This window comes from Dendrobates tinctorius, unplaced genomic scaffold, assembly GCF_039654945.1.
Source record: "Dendrobates tinctorius isolate UK_male_01 unplaced genomic scaffold, ASM3965494v1 ptg000202l, whole genome shotgun sequence".
NCBI classification, from domain to species: Eukaryota; Metazoa; Chordata; class Amphibia; order Anura; family Dendrobatidae; genus Dendrobates; species Dendrobates tinctorius.
The window spans coordinates 2,478,583-2,504,106 of record NW_027361869.1 but is presented as its reverse complement, the minus strand read 5'-3'; the positions used below and the strand labels follow the sequence as shown (position 1 = coordinate 2,504,106).

The 25,524-nt window shown below is 48.7% G+C and overlaps 1 protein-coding gene across 1 annotated transcript; it reads right to left on the bottom strand.

The window, feature by feature from the left end:
• Positions 1–9,233: 9,233 nt before the first annotated feature.
• Positions 9,234–18,874, bottom strand: AMDHD2 (amidohydrolase domain containing 2). Its single transcript, XM_073553596.1, has 11 exons — positions 17,200–18,874; positions 15,968–16,104; positions 14,014–14,153; positions 13,503–13,557; positions 12,992–13,204; positions 12,817–12,905; positions 12,173–12,317; positions 11,948–12,055; positions 11,062–11,130; positions 10,563–10,664; positions 9,234–10,250 (listed from the first exon to the last, which is right to left on the bottom strand). Exons 1-11 carry the CDS (start codon positions 17,280–17,282, stop codon positions 10,168–10,170), a joined length of 1,224 nt encoding a protein of 407 aa, XP_073409697.1. The 5' UTR covers positions 17,283–18,874; the 3' UTR covers positions 9,234–10,167.
• Positions 18,875–25,524: the final 6,650 nt, after the last annotated feature.

Sequence of the window (25,524 nt, the reverse complement as noted above, 5' to 3'; positions counted from 1 at the left end):
GCGAAATATAGAGATCAGTGCAGTGACGTCGTAGGACAACAGAGGTGGAGGAGCAGCAGCTAGGTGCACATTGTGTCCTCCCTGTATGTAACCTGCTCCAATATCAGGTCACTGCAGACTATAAGGAGACATAATACTCTCTACCTGTCCTCCGTGTGTAGTGCGGGGTCTGTCGCTCTCTACCTGTCCTCCGTGTGTAGTGCGGGGTCTGTCGCTCTCTACCTGTCCTCCGTGTGTAGTGCGGGGTCTGTCGCTCTCTACCCGTCCTCCATGTGTAGTGCGGGGTCTGTCGCTCTCTACCTGTCCTCCGTGTGTTGTGTGGGGTCTGTCGCTCTCTACCTGTCCTCCGTGTGTAGTGCGGGGTCTGTCGCTCTCTACCCGTCCTCCATGTGTAGTGCGGGGTCTGTCGCTCTCTACCCGTCCTCCGTGTGTAGTGCGGGGTCTGTCGCTCTCTACCTGTCCTCCGTGTGTAGTGCGGGGTCTGTCGCTCTCTACCTGTCCTCCGTGTGTAGTGCGGGGTCTGTCGCTCTCTACCCGTCCTCCGTGTGTAGTGCGGGGTCTGTCTCTCTCTACCCGTCCTCCATGTGTAGTGCGGGGTCTGTCGCTCTCTACCTGTCCTCCGTGTGTTGTGTGGGGTCTGTCGCTCTCTACCTGTCCTCCGTGTGTAGTGCGGGGTCTGTCGCTCTCTACCCGTCCTCCATGTGTAGTGCGGGGTCTGTCGCTCTCTACCCGTCCTCCGTGTGTAGTGCGGGGTCTGTCGCTCTCTACCCGTCCTCCGTGTGTAGTGCGGGGTCTGTCGCTCTCTACCCGTCCTCCGTGTGTAGTGCGGGGTCTGTCGCTCTCTACCTGTCCTCCGTGTGTTGTGTGAGGTCTGTCGCTCTCTACCTGTCCTCTGTGTGTAGTGCGGTGTCTGTCGCTCTCTACCTGTCCTCCGTGTGTAGTGCGGGGTCTGTCTCTCTCTACCCGTCCTCCGTGTGTAGTGCGGGGTCTGTCGCTCTCTACCTGTCCTCTGTGTGTAGTGCGGTGTCTGTCGCTCTCTACCTGTCCTCCATGTGTAGTGCGGGGTCTGTCTCTCTCTACCCGTCCTCCGTGTGTAGTGCGGGGTCTGTCGCTCTCTACCCGTCCTCCGTGTGTAGTGCGGGGTCTGTCGCTCTCTACCCGTCCTCCGTGTGTAGTGCGGGGTCTGTCGCTCTCTACCTGTCCTCCGTGTGTTGTGTGAGGTCTGTCGCTCTCTACCTGTCCTCTGTGTGTAGTGCGGTGTCTGTCGCTCTCTACCTGTCCTCCGTGTGTAGTGCGGGGTCTGTCGCTCTCTACCTGTCCTCCGTGTGTAGTGCGGGGTCTGTCGCTCTCTACCTGTCCTCCGTGTGTAGTGCGGGGTCTGTCGCTCTCTACCTGTCCTCCGTGTGTAGTGCGGGGTCTGTCGCTCTCTACCTGTCCTCTGTGTGTAGTGCGGGGTCTGTCGCTCTCTACCCGTCCTCCGTTTGTAGTGTGGGGTCTGTCGCTCTCTACCTGTTCTCCGTGTGTTGTGTGAGGTCTGTCGCTCTCTATCTGTCCTCTGTGTGTAGTGAGGGGTCTGTCGCTCTCTACCTTTCCTCGGTGTGGGGTCTGTCACTCTCTACCTGTCCTCCGTGTGTAGTGTGGGGTCTGTCTCTCTCTACCTGTCCTCCATGTGTAGTGCGGGGTCTGTCGCTCTCTACCTGTCCTCCGTGTGTAGTGCGGGGTCTGTCGCCCTCTACCTGTCCTCCGTGTGAAGTGCGGGGTCTGTCGCTCTCTACCTGTCCTCCGTGTGTAGTGCGAGGTCTGTCTCTCTCTACCTGTCCTCCGTGTGTAGTGCGGGGTCTGTCTCTCTCTACCTGTCCTCCGTGTGTAGTGCGGGGTCTGTCGCTCTCTACCTTTCCTCGGTGTGGGGTCTGTCACTCTCTACCTGTCCTCCGTGTGTAGTGTGGGGTCTGTCTCTCTCTACCTGTCCTCCGTGTGTAGTGCGGGGTCTGTCGCTCTCTACCTGTCCTCCGTGTGTAGTGCGGGGTCTGTCGCCCTCTACCTGTCCTCCGTGTGTAGTGCGGGGTTTGTCGCTCTCTACCTGTCCTCCGTGTGTAGTGCGGGGTCTGTCTCTCTCTACCTGTCCTCCGTGTGTAGTGCGGGGTCTGTCTCTCTCTACCTGTCCTCCGTGTGTAGTGCGGGGTCTGTCACTCTCTACCTGTCCTCCGTGTGTAGTGCGGGGTCTGTCACTCTCTACCTGTCCTCCGTGTGTAGTGCGGGGTCTGTCTCTCTCTACCTGTCCTCCGTGTGTAGTGCGGGGTCTGTCGCTCTCTACCTTTCCTCGGTGTGGGGTCTGTCACTCTCTACCTGTCCTCCGTGTGTAGTGTGGGGTCTGTCTCTCTCTACCTGTCCTCCGTGTGTAGTGCGGGGTCTGTCGCTCTCTACCTGTCCTCCGTGTGTAGTGCGGGGTCTGTCGCCCTCTACCTGTCCTCCGTGTGTAGTGCGGGGTCTGTCGCTCTCTACCTGTCCTCCGTGTGTAGTGCGGGGTCTGTCTCTCTCTACCTGTCCTCCGTGTGTAGTGCGGGGTCTGTCTCTCTCTACCTGTCCTCCGTGTGTAGTGCGGGGTCTGTCGCTCTCTACCTGTCCTCCGTGTGTAGTGTGGGGTCTATCGCTCTCTACCTGTCCTCCGTGTGTAGTGCGGGGTCTGTCACTCTCTACCCGTCCTCCGTGTGTAGTGCGGGGTCTGTCGCTCTCTACCCGTCCTCCGTGTGTAGTGCGGGGTCTGTCGCTCTCTATCCGTCTTCCGTGTGTAGTGCGGGGTCTGTCGCTCTCTACCCGTCCTCCGTGTGTAGTGTGGGGTCTGTCGCTCTCTACCCGTCCTCCGTTTGTAGTGCGGGGTCTGTCGCTCTCTACCTGTCCTTCGTGTGTAGTGCGGGGTCTGTCGCTCTCTACCTGTCCTCCGTGTGTAGTGCGGGGTCTGTCGCTCTCTACCTGTCCTCCGTGTGTAGTGCGGTGTCTGTCGCTCTCTACCCGTCCTCCGTGTTTTGTGTGGGGTCTGTCGCTCTCTACCCGTCCTCCGTGTTTTGTGCGGGGTCTGTCGCTCTCTACCCGTCCTCCGTGTGTAGTGCGGGGTCTGTCGCTCTCTATCCGTCCTCCGTGTGTAGTGCGGGGTCTGTCGCTCTCTACCTGTCCTCCGTGTGTAGTGCGGGGTCTGTCGCTCTCTACCTGTCCTCCGTGTGTAGTGTGGGGTCTGTTGCTCTCTACCCGTCCTCCGTGTGTAGTTCTGTCACTCTCTACCTGTCCTCCATGTGTAGTGCGGGGTCTGTCGCTCTCTACCTGTCCTCCGTGTGTAGTTCTGTCACTCTCTACCTGTCCTCCGTGTGTAGTTCTGTCACTCTCTACCTGTCCTCCGTGTGTAGTGCGGGGTCTGTCGCTCTCTACCTGTCCTCTGTGTGTAGTGCGGGGTCTGTCGCTCTCTACCTGTCCTCTGTGTGTAGTGCGGGGTCTGTCGCTCTCTACCCGTCCTCCGTTTGTAGTGTGGGGTCTGTCGCTCTCTACCTGTTCTCCGTGTGTTGTGTGAGGTCTGTCGCTCTCTACCTGTCCTCTGTGTGTAGTGAGGGGTCTGTCGCTCTCTACCTTTCCTCGGTGTGGGGTCTGTCACTCTCTACCTGTCCTCCGTGTGTAGTGTGGGGTCTGTCTCTCTCTACCTGTCCTCCGTGTGTAGTGCGGGGTCTGTCGCTCTCTACCTGTCCTCCGTGTGTAGTGCGGGGTCTGTCGCCCTCTACCTGTCCTCCGTGTGAAGTGCGGGGTCTGTCGCTCTCTACTTGTCCTCCGTGTGTAGTGCGAGGTCTGTCTCTCTCTACCTGTCCTCCGTGTGTAGTGCGGGGTCTGTCTCTCTCTACCTGTCCTCCGTGTGTAGTGCGGGGTCTGTCGCTCTCTACCTTTCCTCGGTGTGGGGTCTGTCACTCTCTACCTGTCCTCCGTGTGTAGTGTGGGGTCTGTCTCTCTCTACCTGTCCTCCGTGTGTAGTGCGGGGTCTGTCGCTCTCTACCTGTCCTCCGTGTGTAGTGCGGGGTCTGTCGCCCTCTACCTGTCCTCCGTGTGTAGTGCGGGGTCTGTCGCTCTCTACCTGTCCTCCGTGTGTAGTGCGGGGTCTGTCTCTCTCTACCTGTCCTCCGTGTGTAGTGCGGGGTCTGTCTCTCTCTACCTGTCCTCCGTGTGTAGTGCGGGGTCTGTCACTCTCTACCTGTCCTCCGTGTGTAGTGCGGGGTCTGTCACTCTCTACCTGTCCTCCGTGTGTAGTGCGGGGTCTGTCTCTCTCTACCTGTCCTCCGTGTGTAGTGCGGGGTCTGTCGCTCTCTACCTTTCCTCGGTGTGGGGTCTGTCACTCTCTACCTGTCCTCCGTGTGTAGTGTGGGGTCTGTCGCTCTCTACCTGTCCTCCGTGTGTAGTGCGGGGTCTGTCGCTCTCTACCTGTCCTCCGTGTGTAGTGCGGGGTCTGTCGCCCTCTACCTGTCCTCCGTGTGTAGTGCGGGGTCTGTCGCTCTCTACCTGTCCTCCGTGTGTAGTGCGGGGTCTGTCTCTCTCTACCTGTCCTCCGTGTGTAGTGCGGGGTCTGTCTCTCTCTACCTGTCCTCCGTGTGTAGTGCGGGGTCTGTCGCTCTCTACCTGTCCTCCGTGTGTAGTGTGGGGTCTGTCGCTCTCTACCTGTCCTCCGTGTGTAGTGCGGGGTCTGTCGCTCTCTACCCGTCCTCCGTGTGTAGTGCGGGGTCTGTCGCTCTCTACCCGTCCTCCGTGTGTAGTGCGGGGTCTGTCGCTCTCTATCCGTCTTCCGTGTGTAGTGCGGGGTCTGTCGCTCTCTACCCGTCCTCCATGTGTAGTGTGGGGTCTGTCGCTCTCTACCCGTCCTCCGTTTGTAGTGCGGGGTCTGTCGCTCTCTACCTGTCCTCCGTGTGTAGTGCGGGGTCTGTCGCTCTCTACCTGTCCTCCGTGTGTAGTGCGGGGTCTGTCGCTCTCTACCTGTCCTCCGTGTGTAGTGCGGTGTCTGTCGCTCTCTACCCGTCCTCCGTGTTTTGTGTGGGGTCTGTCGCTCTCTACCCGTCCTCCGTGTTTTGTGCGGGGTCTGTCGCTCTCTACCCGTCCTCCGTGTGTAGTGCGGGGTCTGTCGCTCTCTATCCGTCCTCCGTGTGTAGTGCGGGGTCTGTCGCTCTCTACCTGTCCTCCGTGTGTAGTGCGGGGTCTGTCGCTCTCTACCTGTCCTCCGTGTGTAGTGTGGGGTCTGTTGCTCTCTACCCGTCCTCCGTGTGTAGTTCTGTCACTCTCTACCTGTCCTCCATGTGTAGTGCGGGGTCTGTCGCTCTCTACCTGTCCTCCGTGTGTAGTTCTGTCACTCTCTACCTGTCCTCCATGTGTAGTGCGGGGTCTGTCGCGCTCTACTGTCCCTTCACATAAGATATATTACACAATTTCTTATTTTCAGGTGTGCTAATGATGTATGAAATAAAAATTAAAAGAACGGTTGCTGTTTAAGGTACAATGCTCACTTATTGCTGGCCCCTTGTAAGCAGGTAGATTGTTGGATGGGGAGGTACATGGCCCTGAGGATTTGTGCACTGAGTAACTTTTATTTGCCAAGTTGTGGGTTCTAGGGTCCGGGATTTAGGAGTGACTATAGAGCCAGGGTGGGATGTTCACTAGACCTACTGAGCTAAGGCTCCAGGTGCGGCTCTAGAGGTGACTAAAAGCAGGAAATGCCTTTATAAGAAAGAGAAGATGAGCTCTGCTGGAACGAAAAATCCTGTGCCAAACAGTGATGTGCTTATTGGGACTGCTAAAAGGGAGCGCTCCCCATCATATCCAGCCTGCGTGTGAACATGGGCCTAGATTTAGGAAAAGGTCTTGCTGGAGAAGTCAGTTTTTATGAAGGGCTGTAGGTTTTTCCCACATAATTATAGACCAGGAAGCTTTCAGTTGCTGTCCGGTAAAACAAGTTATCACCTATTCACAGGATGGGTAATAATTCATTGACAGGAGGGGGTTGGCCCTCTGGGACCCACATCGATCGGCCGAATGCAGCCGTCAGCAGCCCCATAGAATGAAGTAGCAATGCACATGCCCCTTAGGCCAGGATCATACGTGCGAGAAACTTTTTTTGCCGCTGCATTTTTTTTTTAGCCTTTTAATTGAACAGTGCTTATTTGGGAGCGTTTTACATCAGGAAAAGCTTCATATAATTATTTTTTCTCTTATTAGGCATTTTTCCAAAACTTGAAACAGGGAAAAAAAAAAGACTAAAAAGATCTAAAATATAAACAGCAAAGTATTTTTAGTTTTACAGTAGAAATGAAGGGGACGAGTGTTTATGTTTTTAAAAGGGGGACCCTTTAAAAAAAATCCCCAAAAAACCTATTGTGCGCACATTTTAGCAAATATCTAGTTCTACACAGGTCACCTGAGAAGAAGGATGGGGAGTAAAAAACTGGCACAAACTAATCCAACGAGGAGGCTGTGGAAAGTTAGAGAACAGTGTCCAGCGTTGTAGTAAAGGGATCGTTCAGCTTGAACCACACGAAATCTGCTCCGTTTTCAGACTGTTCGGTCTCTCTGAATCTTCCCCATGTTTGCACCCAGGATTTTACCGCTGGAGTTCGGTGAAGTGCTCCTCCGGTTCTGTAGTTATAATCTACGGTCGTGAACCAACCTATATTCTGAATACTTACAATGAAAGCTTTCCAAACTGGTTGAGTCTTTAACAAAAAGATGACACTTATAGGAGGCGCAATTTACAGTATATTTATTATCTAGAAATCAGATTGTAACAAATGCCAATTATCAATAATAATGATCCATAACGAAGGACGACGGAGTGTAGAGACATCCAAATGTGCTCTGCAATGTTCTGCTTCCCTGTTATACCTATAGGAAACGGAGGAGTAAACTGGCAAATGGGCGATAGGGTCAGCATTGGGGGCACAGTGTCAGCCTATGTAGGGACATATCCTAATGACAGTGGTAAATTTAGTTATACATTTCCAGGAAGAATAATAGAGGGACAGCATAACACATCATTGAGTAAAACAAAAAATTGTCAGGAGGGCTTACAGGTCCTTATTAATCTGCATCTGGCATCAAGAGCCTGGTACCGCATATATGACACCTGAAATGGAAGAACCAGAGAAGGATGTGGACAGGAACACAGTTTATAGCACCATTATGAGAAAATGAGAGCTGTAGTTTATGACTGGTGGTTATGATGAAGCCATTGAGATTTATGTTAGTCATGTTATAATTGTACAGTGGTGAACTGACAGATGGGGTTCAGTTTCTCAGACCTCCTGGCGGGGATATTCTGATCTCAGAAAATGATGACATATTGCGACGATTCGGAGACTGAAGAGATACATCTGTACAGGGGCTCCATTTAAGTTTATGGGGGCCACTGCTGTTCCCTGCACAGCAAAGATCTCACTAGCACAGCAGTTCCCTGTGGAGTCGGGAGCGCAGCCGTTTCCTGCGGAGGAAGGTGCGCAGTAGCGCAGCCATTCCCTGCGGAGTCGGGAGCTCAGAAGCGCAGCCGTTCCCTGCGCATCTAGGAGCGCAAGAGCGCTGCTGTGTAGGGAAAAAAAATGTAAAGAGTATCCCTGAAGCCCCTTTATCCTGCACATTGGTCTGGTTTCCAAAGGTCAGACTCCCAGCAATCACAAAGTAATGGCAGATTCTGGTCAGATGTCAAAAATCTGTTCCCATTTTAGACATTGAATTGCATATCCAGCAGATCTGAAATATATGTGTGACAGAGGTTGGTCCGACTGAAGGACCAGAACCTACCTTGCTCCGCTTGTTAAAGCAGCTACTCTCTTTATTCTCTTTTATAATGTGTGTTTGCCCCTTTGTGGAACTTCCATGGAAGTGAATGGAGAAGAGGCACAGAGCAGCCATTTAAATAGGCAAGAGGGGATTGGAGGACACCTGTTGTGGAGATGGGGGGAGACTTGCAGCAATCAGACATTTATAACCGATACAGAGGAAAGTCTAAGGTCGGGATCACACATTCGAGAAATTCGGACAAGTCTCGCATGTTAATACCCGGCCCTGCCGCTGGCATTCAGGAGCGGAGCGTGCGGCTGCGTGTATTAGCTATGCGGCCGCACGCTCCTCTCACGAGTGCCGGCGGCAGTGCCGGGTATTAACATGCGAGACTTGTCCGAGTTTCTCGAATGTGTGATCCCGACCTAAGATGGACTCTCCTTTTAAATAGGATCGATGAAAGGCTAAACTCACAGACCCTCCCCAATAAAATCCCGATAGGGCTGAATTCAGACATCAGTGAAACATGGCCGTGTACAGACTGACTGCCGGGCTCCCGCTGTGAACGGAACGGCCTTACATCCAACTAGGAGGGTGCAGAGGTTGGGTCTGGAGACCGGTGATCAGTCCATACACAGACCGTGGCACACAGGTGTCTGAACGTGGCCTAAGTAAGGAGTAAATTTCCAAGGTGAGATTCCAGGTTTTTGCAAACTGAACGCTTACAGCTAGCAGCGCCTATGTTTTATACATAATCTGGCCTCCTGCTTTCTAAACGGAGCTAAGAAGAACATTTAGCGCCTGGGCGTAGAAGCAAAACAAAAAGTAGATAAGCCTCTAAAAAAGAAAAATGCATTATTGTGAAAAAAAATAAAGGGTCTAACATGTCCAGAGAGATGCAAAATCTCACAGCGCGCACCACTGGGAAAAATTTGGATAAATCTTCAGTCTAGTGGTCCTCCATCCTACACCTAGAGAACCAATGATACATTTTGCATCTCGTCTCTTTCCTTACTGACATCCATCCTTTTCCCAGCGTTCGGGTCCTCTGCAATCCACCATGACTGGCATGGGGGCATCAGGAGTTAAGCCTAACCATGTGTAGGGGTCTTCCGGGTGCTGAGGGATGAAGACGAGCTGATGTCAGCAGGGAAAGTTCCTGACATTGCCAGAGGTAGTGTCACTAGTGATGAGGGAGACAATCCCTGCAGGTGTTGCGGCTGTCAAACAGCCACGAGCCATGCAGCCGCCGGGCCTCAAACATAGTATTCCAGCACGCCGAAGATACTTTAGTATCAGACGAGCATGATCGGATAACTCCTTATCCCAGCCCGCTGGCTCATCAATAATAGTCACTTTATTTGGGATACGATGGAGGCTGCTTCCATGGCTGTGAGTTTGGATGGAGCGCTTCTTCATGTGGCCACAGCTGGGATGGTTTCCAGCAATTCCACAGAAAATATCTAAAGAAAAGGGAATTAATACCGTGAATTTATAGGCGTTTCCATCTACCAGAGTGGGGGTAATAACAGCTCCCATATCTACGGCACATCAGACACAGATGCCGGCCTCATTTCTGTGGCAGCACTTATCTCTAGAATGGGTAGAATGGGGGTCTCCCTGACACCCGTCCCCCTTGGTGAGGTGACCGCTAGCGCGCTTGCTCAGCTCTTTACGACACGTCCGTACATATAGCTGGGAGCGGTCCTCACTCCAATCATTCTGCGAGTACAGTACCCACTTTCTGGAGAGAGGTGCACATAAATGTACATTTATCCAGCGAATGTGCTACAACTGACTGAGATAGGAGTGCCCCTATAAACGTCCGGGGGGGGGGGGGGGGGGGGGGGTGCTACCGATTCAGAAAAATCTGACTATTTTCTTTCGGGACCAGCTCCACCACTGTCCACAGGTCGCTTCTGGTAGTGCAGTCCAGTATCACGCGAGTGACTGGGTCAGGGATGCAATATCCTACACAACCTGTGGTCATGAGTGGCGCTATTTTTGGTAAAAGCAGAAATGTGTTCTAATTTCCAATGCTTTAAATGATCGTTGGCCATCTTAGGATGACACAAAATGGCTGCCTCCACTGCCCAGAGTTAGGTCAGTACCCCTGATTGCTCACACTGAATTGTCTTTAGTTGCATCTGATCGACACTACATGACCGCATCGTATTGCCCCCATTTACGTCTGCGGATCCCAGTCCGGTCACCGGCCCCTTTGGTCTTATTCAGAAACAATAACAGATGATGGCCACCAAGCATGCAGCAGAATCAGGACTCTGGCGACATCTTGTGGCCGTCGTGAGGTGATGCAGAAGAGCAGCTGGTAAGTAAGGCACAGCAGCAGAATATATCCTAAGATGGCTGTCCCGACGAGCCTCAGATTGCTGGAGAACTCCAGACAACGTCTCCCGCTATGTAGGTCGCTTTTACGTTCAGATTGTCGTCCAAATGTAAAAAGTCTGAGAAATACGAGAGAAGAAATATTGAGAAAATAAACATCCATGGGAACACGTGGTGCCCACTCCCTCTACATGAAAGGGTTGACTCAGGCCTGGAAAACATGGCTGATTTTTCCCAAAATAGCACCACACCTATCAAGGAGAAATTTCTGGTATTGCAACTCCATTAAAGTCAATGAAGTTGAACTGCAGTACCCCATACATCCTGTGGCAAGATGTGGCGCTGTTTTGGAAGTAAGGAGTTGTGTTCTTCTAAACCCTTAAAGGAAGTGTTACATATACAAAGGTGATCAGGGTCATTATAAGTCAGACCTGCATCTGCTCCAAAATCCAGCGTCCCTTTACGATGGTGCAGGCCCAAAACTTGCGCTGGGTGAAGAGATGCGGCTTCTAATGCGTCCTCCACTGTGCAGCCTGCGGGGATATACAGTAATCGAGGGCGGTCAGTCAGGGTCGCTGCATCAGAAAGTTATCATTTTCGAGTCATTTGATCAGATATCTGTTAGATGACACGGAGGTAAAAAGGGGGAGCCGCGTTATCAAGGCGTCTGCCCCCGGCATTACAACCAGCCGCTGTCAATATGTGATTTCATTTAACCCAGGCAGCATAATCAATACTCCCAGCAGGGAGTCACTGCTGGGTCAGTGGAGAAGATTTATTCTCATCACATCCCAGCGTACTTCCCCCAATGCCGTAGATCTAGTGGCCATACGCTGCTGCCGGCATGGATCCAGGCCCACAGCCCACCCGTGGTAATGTGCAGGCTTTTGCCGCACCGCGGTTTGTGCATAAATGATAAATGTCACATACCTGTGGCTTCATGAAAGTGCCGGACGCACATATCCATCGTAGCAATGCTGCCCGCCAGGATGCGAGTACCTTGAAGTGAAAAAAATAACAATGCACTAGACAATTACACTTCTCTTTGCAATATAACATCTAACTTGCCTGTGTAGGAAAAAAAATATCTGGAAACCATCAATAAGTCACAGAGTGGAAAACAACGTCAAAAATAAGCACCCGCACCTGGGGAGGGTCCAACAAGACCATGGTCACTAAAGATGGTGCAAGTCGATTCGCAGGACCCGCTCCAGCAACTAGGTTGGTAATCCGTGGTCACTGGATGGGAGCCGTGAGAACCACTTCCTACCTCCCGGCATCCATGGCTCTTCTTTTGATTAGCCGGCATGGAGCGACATTATATATGTGCCACACAGCCAATCATGACATTGTGCCTAGCCGGCTAATCAAGAGAGGAGCTGGGTATCCCATATGGTAACAAGAGGCCGATGGAAACAGATTGGCGACAGGACCGCTGGATCGGGTCCTGCAAAATGATTTGCACCAAGGGGGGAGAGTAGGAGGAGGACAGGGGGGGGGTGCAAGTGACGGAGACGGAGGACGAGGGGGAAGAGGTGGAGAAGGAGGACGAGGGGCGGGAGAAGAGATGGAGAAGGAGGACAAGGGGCGGGGGAGAGGCAGAAGGAGGACGAAGGGAAGGGGAGAGATGGAGCAAGAGGAGGGAAGAGAGGTAAAGGGTGAGAGGGAGAGAAAGATTTCAACTCAAAGTTTGGGTCACCGTTGATTTCTATGGGATTCAGGTTCAAGTTTGTGGAGAGTTCTGGTACCCAAACCAAACTTTGGGCCAAAGTTCGGTCAAACCCAAAATTCTACGGGTCCACTCATCCCTACTCACCAGCTACATAAGCATCATGGCCGTCTATCAGTATTTCCTGCTGACCCAGGGTGTGTCGGCCTGGTCCGAGCCCCATGGCTGTGATGGCATCTGTCACTAGCACCAGACCTAGAATGCAAAAAAATCTGTAATTAAAAAAAACGCTCAATAATCCCAAGTCTTTTACAAACCCCAACTAAAGGGCGCAGCACAATACACTGTTTAGCCAGCATAAGCCACACATACCATGAGGGTGGGCACGATGGGCAATCCTTAAAGCAGCGGGATTAGTGTGTATTCCGTCTGCAATCATCCCATAATAAACCGTCCTCCCAGCCGGGATCTGATCACTCGTCAGTAAACCCACAATCCCAGGGTCCCGGTGGTGAAACTGTGAAAACATGATGAATATTGAATATTTGCTACTTTAGTAGATGTGTATTGATTGAAGCAAGGTATAATAGGGAGATCATGGCTGATAACAGGGAACAACAGAATACACTCAACTATGTGCAACCAGAAATAACAGATGTCATTCAAAGGGGTTTCCCAGGGCTGGTAAATATGTGGCGATCAATCACAAAACCCGGCAGGTGTCAGTGAATATGGCGTTACCTATTGATGCGGAAGAGAGCGGAGCCAGAAAACCCCTTTAATGGCGAATATAGCTGGCAACATAATTTAAAACAATATGGCGCTCATCTTATCCACCTCAGCTGTTACCACAAGGGGGGGGGGAGGCTATGACCATTCATAAATTACCCCTGCAGCGACAGCCAGGTTTGCCCATTTGGCACAAAGAAATGTGGGCTGATGGACAACCCCTTTCAACGACTAATCTGGCACACGGCTCGGGCAGACATATAATGAAGTGGCAACAATCCACCTACCGGCAGCATGGCGTTAAAGAGATGTGTGATGAACGAGGCGCCAGAACGGACGGCATGTTCAGCCTGAGATAAATTGGCCACAGAGTGACCTGGAGACAGTGGAGAGCAGGCGTCATATGGCGGTAGTATTTCTTATAGATAGTTCTGTAATGTGATGGAAGAAGACCGCACGCACCTAAGGAGACGCAGATCCCGCGCTTCACCAGCTCCTTGATCACCTCCTCGCTCTTTTCCATCTCAGGGGCAATAGTGACAATGCTGACTTTATCCAGAGATCCGTAGGTGTTCAGGAGCTCAGGGAATCCCCCCTTACTGAAGGCACGCAGGCAGTGCTCAGGGTGGGCTCCCTTCTTCTCAGCGCTGATGTAAGGACCCTCTAGGTGGATACCTGCCGACCGGTAGAATTACAGGTGACGTTAAGCGACAAACATAATACTAAACAATATATAGATCACCATAAGGAATGGGAAAGATGGGAGAAATAAAGTTGCGCCACCTTTGGGCTGCCTCTGGTACTGCTGCTCATCTCCATAGAAGTCAATGGGGCTGAGCTGCAAAATCAGAGACAACCTTTCGATGTATTGCGCCACCTTTTCTAATCCAGTACAGGTTTCAAGAATTACCAGACTTTAACCCTGGTTTGGAAACTGTGATTTAGGTAAATTAGGAGTTAGCTATATCATTACCCAACACTCCAGCACCCTCTGGTCCACCATTTCTTACAGAAATCTGGGGAAGCACCTATGGAGGGGGAAAAAAATGGAATAATTAGTTTTTTGTATTGCAAATAAAAAAACAAGTCTCTCATAGCGACATATATATATATTACGATTTTTGTGTCCGTAAAATACATGAGAACATAACAGAAGGTCAAGTCCAGCACCAAGTGTTTGTTTTATTTTTATTGGCAGATACCCTAGGATCAAATCATACAGGCACATGATAATTCCTGTGAGAAGGACAAGGGTTAGTCTTCCGTGCAGCACGTGCGATTATTACTGTGCTTACACATACCTGGGGCTAGAACTATAAAGGAAACCAATGCATTGCCCCATTGGTGGTCATATCTGTCCGTGGCTGTGCCACGTGGAAATATACTATATAGGGATAGATTAAAAATAATTACATATAGTACATGGGCGAGGGAATTAAATCTTGGCACGGTTTGTATTCTCAAACCCTTAGAAAGCCTCGTACCTTGTAGTAGACGGATGAGGGCGAGGTGACAATGGTCGGACAGAAGGAGGTCACACCGTGCGGCAGGATATTGCGAGCCACCAGAGAGATCCCTGATACCGCATCTTCTGTTTCCTGGGAAAAATCCACACCGAACCCCCCTAAAAGGAAGAAAAACACAGAAAGGAAGGAAAACAGTGTCTGAAAAGTCACAACCTTCTGACTGCAAGAGATAAAGCCGCTATCAGAAGAGCGAGAGCCTACCCCATCCCAGTATTTAGGGTTGTTCCACCTGTAACCTGTGCAGAATTAACTAGGATTGATGTATCCAAGAAAGCCCGCATTCACTGACAGCAAGCCGAGATCCCGAACATGAGAAGGGAATCGCAATTTTACAAATTTGCAGAATTTTGCATTACACAACGATTTAAAGGGGTTTTGTGGCACCACTCATTTCTGCATTGCGAGGTGCCCGATACCCGCCGATCGTGCATGCTTCCCAGTAGGCATCTGTAGATGTTACGTCATCAGAGCCACTCACCTCCAGTGTGAAAGTGAAGGCTTCTGGATAACTCTAACATACGTTTTCGCCACAGGGTGCGTGGTGTACGGAGCGGGCCAAGGAGCTGTGCCCGGTCCGTACTAAGTAGATCCCGGCTGTGCTAAACAGCCGGCATCTGCCTATGACAGCAGCAACCAGAGCCATCTCCAGTCACAGCTGTTTAACCATTTAGATGCTGCTGTCAATCACTGACTGTGGCATTTATAATATAGCATGTGCGAAGAGCTGATGGATTAAAGGGATTGTCCACTCCTCAGACAACCCCTTCTCAATCCCTATGTTTGCCCCTTGTAAAATAATAACACCTATTGGGATTGGTTCTCTCGGAGATTGCGTGACATTTTTACGTCACGCGATCCATGGGGCCAATCAGCGCTGGCTTCACTCACTCACCCTGTCTTTGTACAAATAATTAAGATCCAGAGGAATCAACAAAGCTGCAGCCGGGTGAGCCGTGTTCATAAAAGTCTGACCTATCAAAATATTAAAATTATTTAAGCTATTAAATGGTAGCACCCAAATTGCCATTTATTAATCGCCGCACTCTACTCTCCCCCTAAAAAAAAAAAAAAAAAATGCAAGAAAAAGTGATCAAAACACTGTTTGAACTTCAAAACAGAACACAAAAAAACAAGCTCTCACACAGAAACCAAACCCCATACGGCTAAGCAGACATATAAATAATTAAAAAAAAAAGTTGAAATTATGCAACTTGGAAGAAAGGGAGGGAAAAAAAAAAAAAGAAAAGAAAAAAAAAAAAAAAGAAAAAAGAAAAGAAAAATCGCCCAGCTTTGAGAAGAATAAGGATTTTCTCATCATCTCGCCATATAGCTGGCACTGCATGGAATTTGAATGGAATTTCCCTGCACAAATCTGGCTTCAAGTTTGCAGCATTTACGCTATGAGCGCATCCTATTCTAGTCTATGGAGTGGATCACATGGGTTTTGCCGAGTCTGGGGAAAAAAAAAAAAATAGCATATCTGCTTTTGAAATTGGTGTCCATTTTTCACAGACCTAGAAGAGATTGGCTTTTTACTGGGAATGAGAAACACATATTTTTTTTTTCTGCATATGAGAAAAAAAAACAGGTGCCACGTTATAGGTAAAAATGAACACGTGGATAAAAATGGATTCAGCATAGTAGTTGCATAGGGGAAAAAAATGTATGTCTGAATGTGGCTCAAAAGGGATGCCGATCTGTAGATCAACCAGCTGTACAGCGATGGAGCACTACACTGACACTGTGGCCCCTACAATAATAATTGGCCTATCCTAGCCTTAGCGGATAGGAATACCCCTTTAAGTATTACTTGGCCGTCTCTCACAAAGCCCAGATCATATAATCTTACTATGAGCCGCCTCCGCCATGTACATAAGCTAATGAGAGCCTCATCTAGGCAGCAGTCTCTTACCATTGATCTGGAGGTCAATGAATCCGGGGGCAATGATTCTCCCCCGACAGTCCACCTGGACATCGGCTGCACCTTTCTCATCAAAGAAAAGCTTTTCAGGGTTAAGAATCTTCCCTTGTCGCACCCAGAGATCCTCCCTGTGAGAGAAGGGACAGATATCAGCTCAGGTGACCCGACCTAGTCCTCGTAGTACCCAAAGAGAAGAGGCTATCACCTGATCCCTGTAGTAACGAGGCCCAGCGCACCTCACGCCTCAGTAAGGTTGGGGTTATGTGGTGACTTAGCAGATACCTGTATGCTGCCCGCTGCTGCTACAGGTGACAATACCGAAGCAAGCAAGTCACAAAAATTCCCACTTTTTGAAACTTGCTTGCTGAGGCCTTGCGGGTGTGATGTAGTATCGGCATTCAGTGATCTACGGCCTCAGTAGCCGTACGAGTAGCTGCATGCGAAGGGCAGATACGCAACAAATTGCAGATTTTGCTGTGGATTCACCGCAGAGTTGCAGCAAGATCTGCGGGGGGATATTCCGCCATGTCTGGACATCCCCTTAGGTAGGGATTGCAGATGAGAAATTCGATATGCACTGGCCTGATACTGCGTCCAGTCCGCTCCTCCATGGCAGACGATCTCCGTTTCTGCAACCGGGCATCCAGGGCACTTCCTAGGCCTCACACAATGTCATGGCACCTACAATGCCAAAGACTGACTGCCATGGAGGACCGGACTGGACTAAAATGGCGCAACCAAACTGCTCACCTCTAGCAGAGACTGATGTGAATGGGGACAACCTCTGTGCCATACAATACACAATCTGCCTTTTTCCTGCTTTCCAAATTATCAATTGCCAGATTAAATGAATTTTACAGCAGGCAGCACGTTTCTGTTGACTGATGCCGACCAGCATCCTCATTTTTTTAATACAGATTCATTTTTAATAAAATACCCAGAAATCTGGCCACAGACCATAATATAGTGTCCATGGTGACAGATCAAGGGTTAAAACTAAAGCAGAGGAAAAGGGAAGTTTCCCCATAACTACCAATCAGAATAGGCCTTACATATCGTTAAGGTGCAATAATAAATTAAAGCAACGTTCTGATAGGTTGCTAAGTGTTTGGTAAGTGTTGTGATAGGTTGCTAAGGGTTACCATTCTACTTTTGATTGGACAAGTTTTGGACAAGGTTTGCTAACCCGCCCCCTACATTAGTCCAGCCCGCAGGTCACTCACCATTGTAGTTTATGGTCTCTGAGGATCCGGCAGTTCCTGAATTGGACGATGGTGGCGTCAGACACGGACTTATTGGAAGGCATCGCTGAGCATCAATTTACCCGTCAGTGCCTCTGCCCTTGCCGCCTTCCCTCATCCGCCACCCGGCCTTTGGCTCGTAGGAAGGAAAATACAAGCTGAGTCAGTCACGTGACGTGAGCTCGAATCACATGAAAGGACGTCCGGGCGGCCGCCACGTGACCTGGGACACACCCGCGGCCATCTTGAGAAGGTCAGGTCGGCCATCTTTAGAAGGTCGGATCCGCCATCTTGGGAAGGTCGCCCTTTTCAAGATTTACGTCTTGTGCAGGAAATATTCTGGGATATAATCTGCTCCTTCTTCATGTTTTCTAAAACATTTAGTTATAAAATTGGGAAACCAAGCCCGCTTTATAGGCCTCTTGCCCATTGTCGGCCCTTTTAGTGGGCTACTGCATAGGTACTGTGATGGTTGGGTGGTCTTCTGTGGATTATGGACCTGGTGTATCGATATTGGGGGTTCTTTATGTAAAAACTGCTTTTTTACGGTAAACCAGTGCCATGGCTTCACACACAGCATCGGCTGGATATGGCGGTCGTTTCTTCCCCTAGTTTCTCTTACAGACTTCTTATATAATATAGCACTATAATAATTATATAGCTCCTCCCACTCTTTCAGGCCACGCCTTTTCTTTGCCCCACCCCCACGTGTACGTTGGGATTCCAGGGCTCCATCTAAGGACGCAGCATCCAAACGGTATGAGCAAGAATGTTTGGCTTCGCCATGTACCTGAGGGGTCCGATAACTCCTCCAAAAGTCCAGGTCCCCCTTTTTTTCCCCGGGAGACTCCTTTAAAGGGGTTGTCCAGTGATAACGTTGCAGTTGGAGGAGGTCCGACCGCTGGGATCACCAATTTTACACCCGTTGGAATGGAGCCGCTCCATCGGCCCCCATTCATTCCCTATAGCGGAGGTCTGGGGGTCAGTGAAGGGCAAGGTCTGTATGGAGTTTGCATGTTCTCCCCACGTTTATGTTGGTTTCTTTTGAGACTCCGGTTTTCCCAGTGTTCAGTACCATCACAATCAGGTCAGGCATGTGGACTCAGTGCTGGGTATCCCCATGTTGGGGTGAGGGCGACCTCTGGAGCCGGACACCATAGTACAGCGGTGGAGAGCGGCAGGGAGAAGCTGCTGTCGTGGTCAGCAGAGCGAGGACGTGACCAGCAGAACAATGCAGGCTGTGCTCCAGAGACTGATTGCTGCCATGTTGTTCTCCAGTATGGCATATACAGAGCATTTAAAGGGGACATTGAGACATTTTTTTTAACATATATACATGAATTGGGGAGTTATCGAAGAATCCGGCTGTGAACTCCATCTGACGGGGAGATTGCAAGTTTTAATGCCTTGTTCGGAGTGGCTGGCAGCTCTCCCTACTAGAGCTCGACAACTGCATAGAAATACATGAAGTTCCCATATTTGGGTCCGGAAAGCCGCCAGCCAGTTGGTGCACTGTACTCCAAGCTCTGTGCGCTTTATACGGTCATGTGTGTCTTAAAGATGTACAATTCCTCTAAAGCCTAAATCTCCGACCTGCTAGACTTCACGATCAGAGATTCTCCGCACTCGACTCACCATTTCTGAGGGAATAGTGCATATAAGGCCAGGATCACACGTGAGAAACTCGGCAGTCTCGCACGTCAAAACCCGGCACTCGGGAGCGGAGCATGCAGCTGCAAAGAAATACATGCAGCCGCACACTCCGGTCCAGAGTGCCGGGTATTGACGTGCGAGACTCATCGGAGTTTCTCACGTGTGATCCCAGCCTAACGGGTGTACCACCCAAGGGGGTCTTGTCACACACCCAGGTTTCAGACCAAAAATCTGCTGTCGGGGGCACAGTCCTTAATTTCCTGCTTCCCAAACCACAGGCAGTATGACTCGCAGCCACATATAAAATTACTTTGACGTTGTGACCAAGGATCACAACCGTAGACGAGACTAATTCAGGTGCAGGTGATTAACAGGTGTGTACACGTGAATGAGACCTCTCAATTATCTGCAGAGGTGCTGGGAAGAGCTGGCTAAAGGGACTGGACTAGTTTTGCCTTTGATTGTGGGCCCAGGCCGGCTCTTCCCAGCACCGTTACAGATGATTGACAGGTCTCGCCTTCGCATATACACACCTATCAGTCACCAGCAGCAGCGCTATGATCTGGCCAGCATTGGAAACGGACTAGCCATTTCTCACCTTATGATATCAAACTGGATCTTTAAAGTATATTTTCTCTATCAGAAAATAATATGCCTGGCATCACTCATGCTGCCGACTGATCGTCTGACAGGTGCCCTTTAAGTATATCTGAGAAAGTCATAAGACAATACTAACAAAATTGGAGTAAATTCAAAGACGAGCCACTATAGAGACTGCACATATAAGCCCTCTATGAGAAATAGCCAGAGATCCATGTACCTCTTGTGGACTGTTGCGTGGAGTAAAATGAAAAAATTTAAGCTCCACCTGATATGGTCACACTGTACACCTCACCTTGGCAATGCCAAAAATGAATGATAAAGATTTTGTCCATACGTTAAGTGGACTTGTAATGCATTAGTGAATTATCTTCCAGACTTCTTGTGATTGGGTTTAATTGGGGATGAGCTCCTTTTGTTTACTGGTAAATTGGTCTATGGCTGTGGATTTAAATGCAGGAGGAGACGTCGCTAATAAAAAAAATTTTTTAAAAACATCTGAAGGCAGTGGTGGCGACTGACCATGGAATGTGACCGCTGCTATATACACATACTTATATACACACACACCGTGGGTGCACTGCTGATCAGCTCGCTGCTAGTGGAGGGGCTCTACAGACAGACCTTTGTTCCAATCAAACCTTCTGACGTGTCAAGCACATGTAATTCACATTATAAAACCAAAAATAATTACTCCGACAACCCCTTTTAGGGTACGTGCACACGCTGCGGAATGGGGTGCGGATTTGGCCGCACGGATTTTGTAAAATCCGCAGGTAAATCTGCCGGTCAAAAGACCTGCGGTTTTGCATCTCCACAATGGAGATGGCAAACTGCAGCGGAATCCGCAGAAAGAATTGACATGTCAATTCTTTCTGCGGTTTAGAAACTGCGGAAAAATCCACACTGTCTGCACTGTGGATTTCAATATCCATAGGATATTATGGTACTGTCCCCCACTGCAAAAACTGCTGCGACTCCGCAGCAGCCGGAACTGCAGCAGAATCTGCAGCGTGTGCACACACCCTAAGTGGTCACCTATACCTCCCCCAGATTCAGGTGCCTTACTATCTTCTCACACGTCTAAAAATCTTTTTTTCCCCTGACTGAGAACTGCAGCATATCAACTTTTTTTTCAGCGTTTTTGCAGCTGTTCTTTTGCATTTGTAGAATGCAAAAATGCAGTTTTGGTGAATAAAACTAACTTTACTGAATGTGTGCTATAGACAACACGCATGTACTTTGCACACAAAGGCAGGAAAAAATAAAAAAATGCACCAAACCTGAGTTTTTACTGCCCAGAGCATGTTTTGGCTGCAGCAAGTCACTGCACGTGAATGTAGCCTTATCTTAGCTGATGTCCTTCAAAACTTTGGCCTGTATGGATTTTTCTTTTTGGCCCCGGGGAAATGTGCTGCAAATCTTCCAGGTTTTTCAGGAAGGTGCTACAAACTGCTTTCCCATACAGCATATCCCAGCAAGATTTAGTGTGTGGTATACACTTACTATATATCGCATGCACCCAAGATAAAATGTGTACAAGGTTTGATACAGTGATTTCCACACACCCTCAAAAAAACAATAGTTCCCGTGGTTTGCAGGATTACAAGCCTCCGGCTTGTCTTGGAACTTGTGTTTCCAGTCCAACTTCCAGGTATTGTTAATCACGAGACTGTATACTATCAATGAGTCATCAGCACAGAGAGTGCAGCTCTGAAGGACAGACACTTTACCTGATGAGCCAGGTCTGAAAAACAAAAATTAAGTGTGTAACAGACTGAGATCACACATGCGAGAAACAGGCGAGTCTCGCATGTTAATACCCGGCACTCGGGAGCGGAGTGTGTGGTTGCATAGCAATACATGCGGCTGACTCTCTGCTCCAGGATGCCAGCGAGTAACATGCGAGACTCGGCTGTGTTTCTCGTATGTGTGCTCCCAGCCATAAAAAGTGACATTTCTGAGATCTCAGGTTTTCTAGGTACTGTAAAATGGTGCTGTGTGAATACAGCCAAATGCAATTACTGCTTGTTGTAGGGATCGGTAAAGCTTTCCATCATGTGCTATAAATTTGGCTCACATTTATTGTTTTATCAAACTAGTTACTGTCCCACACACATCTAAACCACCTCACTTTTCCCCTAGTTATAGGTTATATAAGGGGTGCTCACTGTACATGTGAGGTGGTGCTCCAAGGTGTGTATAAAAAAAAAAAAAAAAAATGGCAATCAATAACAAACTTTTCCCCTAGTTGTCACAATGTTATGTCAAGGCCCTAAAGGGAATAGGCTATCAAGCTTCCTGGTATTAAGGTCCTGCCGACATTATTTCCTTCCTAATAAGGATCCTAACAATCGTTCCTTGAGCCCAAAATTATCTTTATTCCCTGGTATTTGCTAATTCAGGCCGAGTACCATCAGAGCTGTGCCAGGGCACATGGATCGTTAGGTCATTCCTAATTAGGAACCTAATACATTGGCAGCAATTTATTAATTGTAAACTTGATAACAGCAGTCTGTCAGCACAAAACGACTGTCCAAACCAGGCACCTGGTGCAGCCAAACAGTACTCTGGTAGTTTTCCATCTAACCCTGTCTCCTTTGATTGATAGTTCTGGCTTTACAGGAGGCAGGGAGGAGAGATAGGGCATGTACACTGACCTGATCGGCCACTACATGGCTACATCAGGTGTCAGCGCTTAGTTTGAACAGTAAGTTTGTGCCAACCTTCTTTTTACAGGTAAAGTTTCCAGGTCATCAAAATCAGATCGCTGGGGATCTGACTATCCCCACTGATCAGCTGTTTGACAGGGACAAGGTGTCTAAGCGCTGCAGCCTTTTCAACATTCAGATTGCTCTACCTGCACACTGTCTACAAGTGAAGGCATTGCTCGGCCACACCAAAGGTTGGCTGACCTCATGTGCTTGGTGTTTGCACAATCATTTTTGTGCTGAGAATCCCTCTGCATTTGGTGGTTGACACTTAGATCAGAGCAGGGTTGTAAGCTTCTTTCACACTTAACTGATCAACCCTTGGATTCTGACTTTTTTTTTACATTCATTAATAGGATTTGCCATAGACATAAGTTAGTTATTTTTATATGTTTTGCAGACTGTAAGAAAAACAATTGTTCCCTGCATTGATAGCCCAATTGCAGTGCTGGTTGTGTGGTCCAGGAAGATACTAGATTGGGTAAGGGAGCCAACTGAACTACTAAAATAAGCCAAGTGCATGTAAGCCCATCTGATAGAGGGGGAAAAACTGTCAGAATGAACGCTGAGGATGTTCCTGGACCAAGGGACAGGTGCTGAAGTTACATCACCATGCTTCATAAGAGTACAGTATACTTGTTAATTATGCAAAACTTAAGTGTTTTGAGAGCCCACTGGTTCAGGCTTGTATGGGATTGGTATGTACCCTAGCATGCATGGAGAAGTTAACTATTGAGTTCTTACTGTATGCACACATCAGGACTATAATTCTAGAAAATCTCAATGGCTGCATGTGCTGGAACCATCACAACTCACATGAAATAAAGTCCCATACACAGTGGTAATATGGTTGTACAGCTCATCCAAGTCTCTACAGCAAACAATGGGAAAATGAATACTATTAGAAGACTTTCTTTAAGAGAAGGCTATGTGTCGGAAGATGTGGTCCCAGTAGAGCATCTGAATACTGGAGATAGCAGGGTGCTGAGGTCAGACAAGGCTGTTCACACTGTCCACACTGAGTGCCAGTACATGTTATATCCAGGTCATATCAGTACTTCCCTAATATTCTGGTAAAGCTTGTCACTGAAACAAAGTTTGTCTGAATTCATTAGACATGACTCATTATTCAAAACTCCTGCAGTGTGCCACTTAAAGCTTTTTGGAGTTTGACACATCTCCACATTTCTTGCTCCATTTCTAGAGAACCATAATGGCAGAGACTATGCATTACAGCAGGCACATGGCCAGCATTGAGCATACTGTAATCCAACTTGCTTAATACCCAAATAGTTTAACAGAAGAACTCAGTGAATTTTATATAGTAAACTGAGAAACCATGCAATTTCTCTTCCATTGTCGTCAACCACAGCGTAGTAAGCCGGCATCCTGCCTTTAATAGTCATAAGCATAAAGTCTGCACTACAGAGTAGGATTAAACTTGATCTCTAGTAAGACCATTATGCAGTATTTTTGCCATTTAATAACTCAATTTAATGGCTGCCTTCTTTACATGGCAGAAAATCACAATTTGATTCAATATTAAACAAAGCCTGTAGTATTAAGGTGATGATACAAGATAGACTTTGCATTTTCAGCTGCAGTTCAGAAAAAATGTAAATAAAGAGTTTCTTCATCCTCCCCAGGATCAGCAACAAGTCTCCACTGCTGTCACAAATCATACTGCAGCTACTAGGGCTGATAGCGGAGCAAGGTGTTAAGGGAATCTGTCACCCTTTTTTCAAATATGAGCTGCTGGCACCATCAGGGGCTTATCTACAGCAGTCTGGTCCGATGGGAGGTGCCAGACCAGACAGCAACGCCCAACTTCATACAGTGACATCCTCTTTCCTTCCTGTCATGGCTGCAGCACAGTGCACCTGCCTGGGAGCCACAACAGGAAAGAGGACGTCACTGTATGAAGATGGGAGGCACTGGACCGTGACAACCATTGGACTGGACCCCCCCCCCCATTTAGTATAATCTCTTTTCTTATCTTTCAGGTTACATCAGGGGCTTATCTACAGCATTCTGTAATGCTGTAGATAAGCTCCTGCTGTCAGTGCCAGCAGCTCATATTTGAAAATAAAAAAAAAAAAAAAAAGGTTTTTTAAAGATTCCCTTTAGCTGAGCATGCTTGGGTGCAACAGTATCTTTGGTGTGCTCAAACACTATGGTCAAGTCCCTGCAGCTGCATGTCTTGCAACTGTTCAACAGCCACAACACATGCAAAGATTGCCCAACAAGCAACTGCAGCTGATGAACAGACATGCAGCCACAGCAGCTCATAGTATTATAGCACACAGACACTTTGTTAGCACCTGAGCATGCTCTGATAAAACTGTCGGGACATTGCTGAGCTCACTGACTGCCTGCAGTGCTACTGATGTGAGATGGGTAGCTCAGTAGCTCTGAGCAGATTGAGTAATCAACTCAGGCAAAGCTCTAGACTTAAATACTATTGTTTTGTTGTGTCTTAAAATGAACCTGCAGCCAGGGGAAACCTGCCCAACTTTATGGAATTTTGCTAGGTTATGTTACTTTATGACAACTTTTGACCCCTGATCCTGAGTGTGATGTAGTCCACAGTAGGACAGGTGCCGACATCATGCATTGTAAACAGGACACCAACCCTTTTACTCTTAGGGCAAGAGCACACGTTGTGGATTCTGCTGTGGAATTTTCAGCACGGATTTATCTAAATCCACAGGTCTGGATATTCTGCGGATTAGCCTGCGGTTTGCCCCCTGCAGTTTCACAACCTGTCATGGAGCAGGTGCCAAACTGCTGCAGAATCCACAAAAGTAGTGACATGCTGCAGATCTAAAACTGCAGCAGCAAATCTGCATGGAAAATTCTGCACCATGGGCACTGCAGTTTTCATTTTGCATTACCTTAAATGTTACTGCGGATCCGCAGCAGAATCTGCAACACGTGCACACACCCTTAGGGTGCTGTGGATTTTTCTGCATGGATTTGACAAAATCCTGCAGTTTGTGAATTAGCCAGCGGTTTGACACCTGGACAATGGAGCAGGTGTAAAACCGCTGAGGATTCTGCAAAAGTAGTGGCATGCTGCAGATTTGAAACCGCAGCAAATCCACATGGAAAAATCTGCAGCATGTGCACTGTTGATTTGAAATCCCATTGGCTAACATTGTACTGTACAAGGTCTGTGGAACTGCTGCAGATCTGCAGGGCCAAAAATGCTGCAGATCTACTGCGTGCACAGAGTCTTAGGATCAGGTAGAATTCTCTGGTCAAAACCCCACCAATGATAAGATGGCATTGTAACAGTCTTTTGTCAGCTAGCTTTATAAATCAATGTTTGTTATTTTCATGC

What these genes read in the sequence shown, in the direction of transcription:
- AMDHD2 (XM_073553596.1), bottom strand. Translation starts at nt 17,282, where the DNA reads ATGCCTTCCAATAAGTCCGTGTCTGACGCCACCATCGTCCAATTCAGG. An exon ending in CCTCATCCGTCTACTACAAG is followed by an intron (nt 13,558 to 14,013) that starts GTACGAGGCTTT and finishes CCCCCTCCATAG; the next exon opens with GTGCTTCCCCAGATTTCTGT. An exon ending in GGATTTTGGAGCAGATGCAG is followed by an intron (nt 10,251 to 10,562) that starts GTCTGACTTATA and finishes CGTATTTCTCAG; the next exon opens with ACTTTTTACATTTGGACGAC.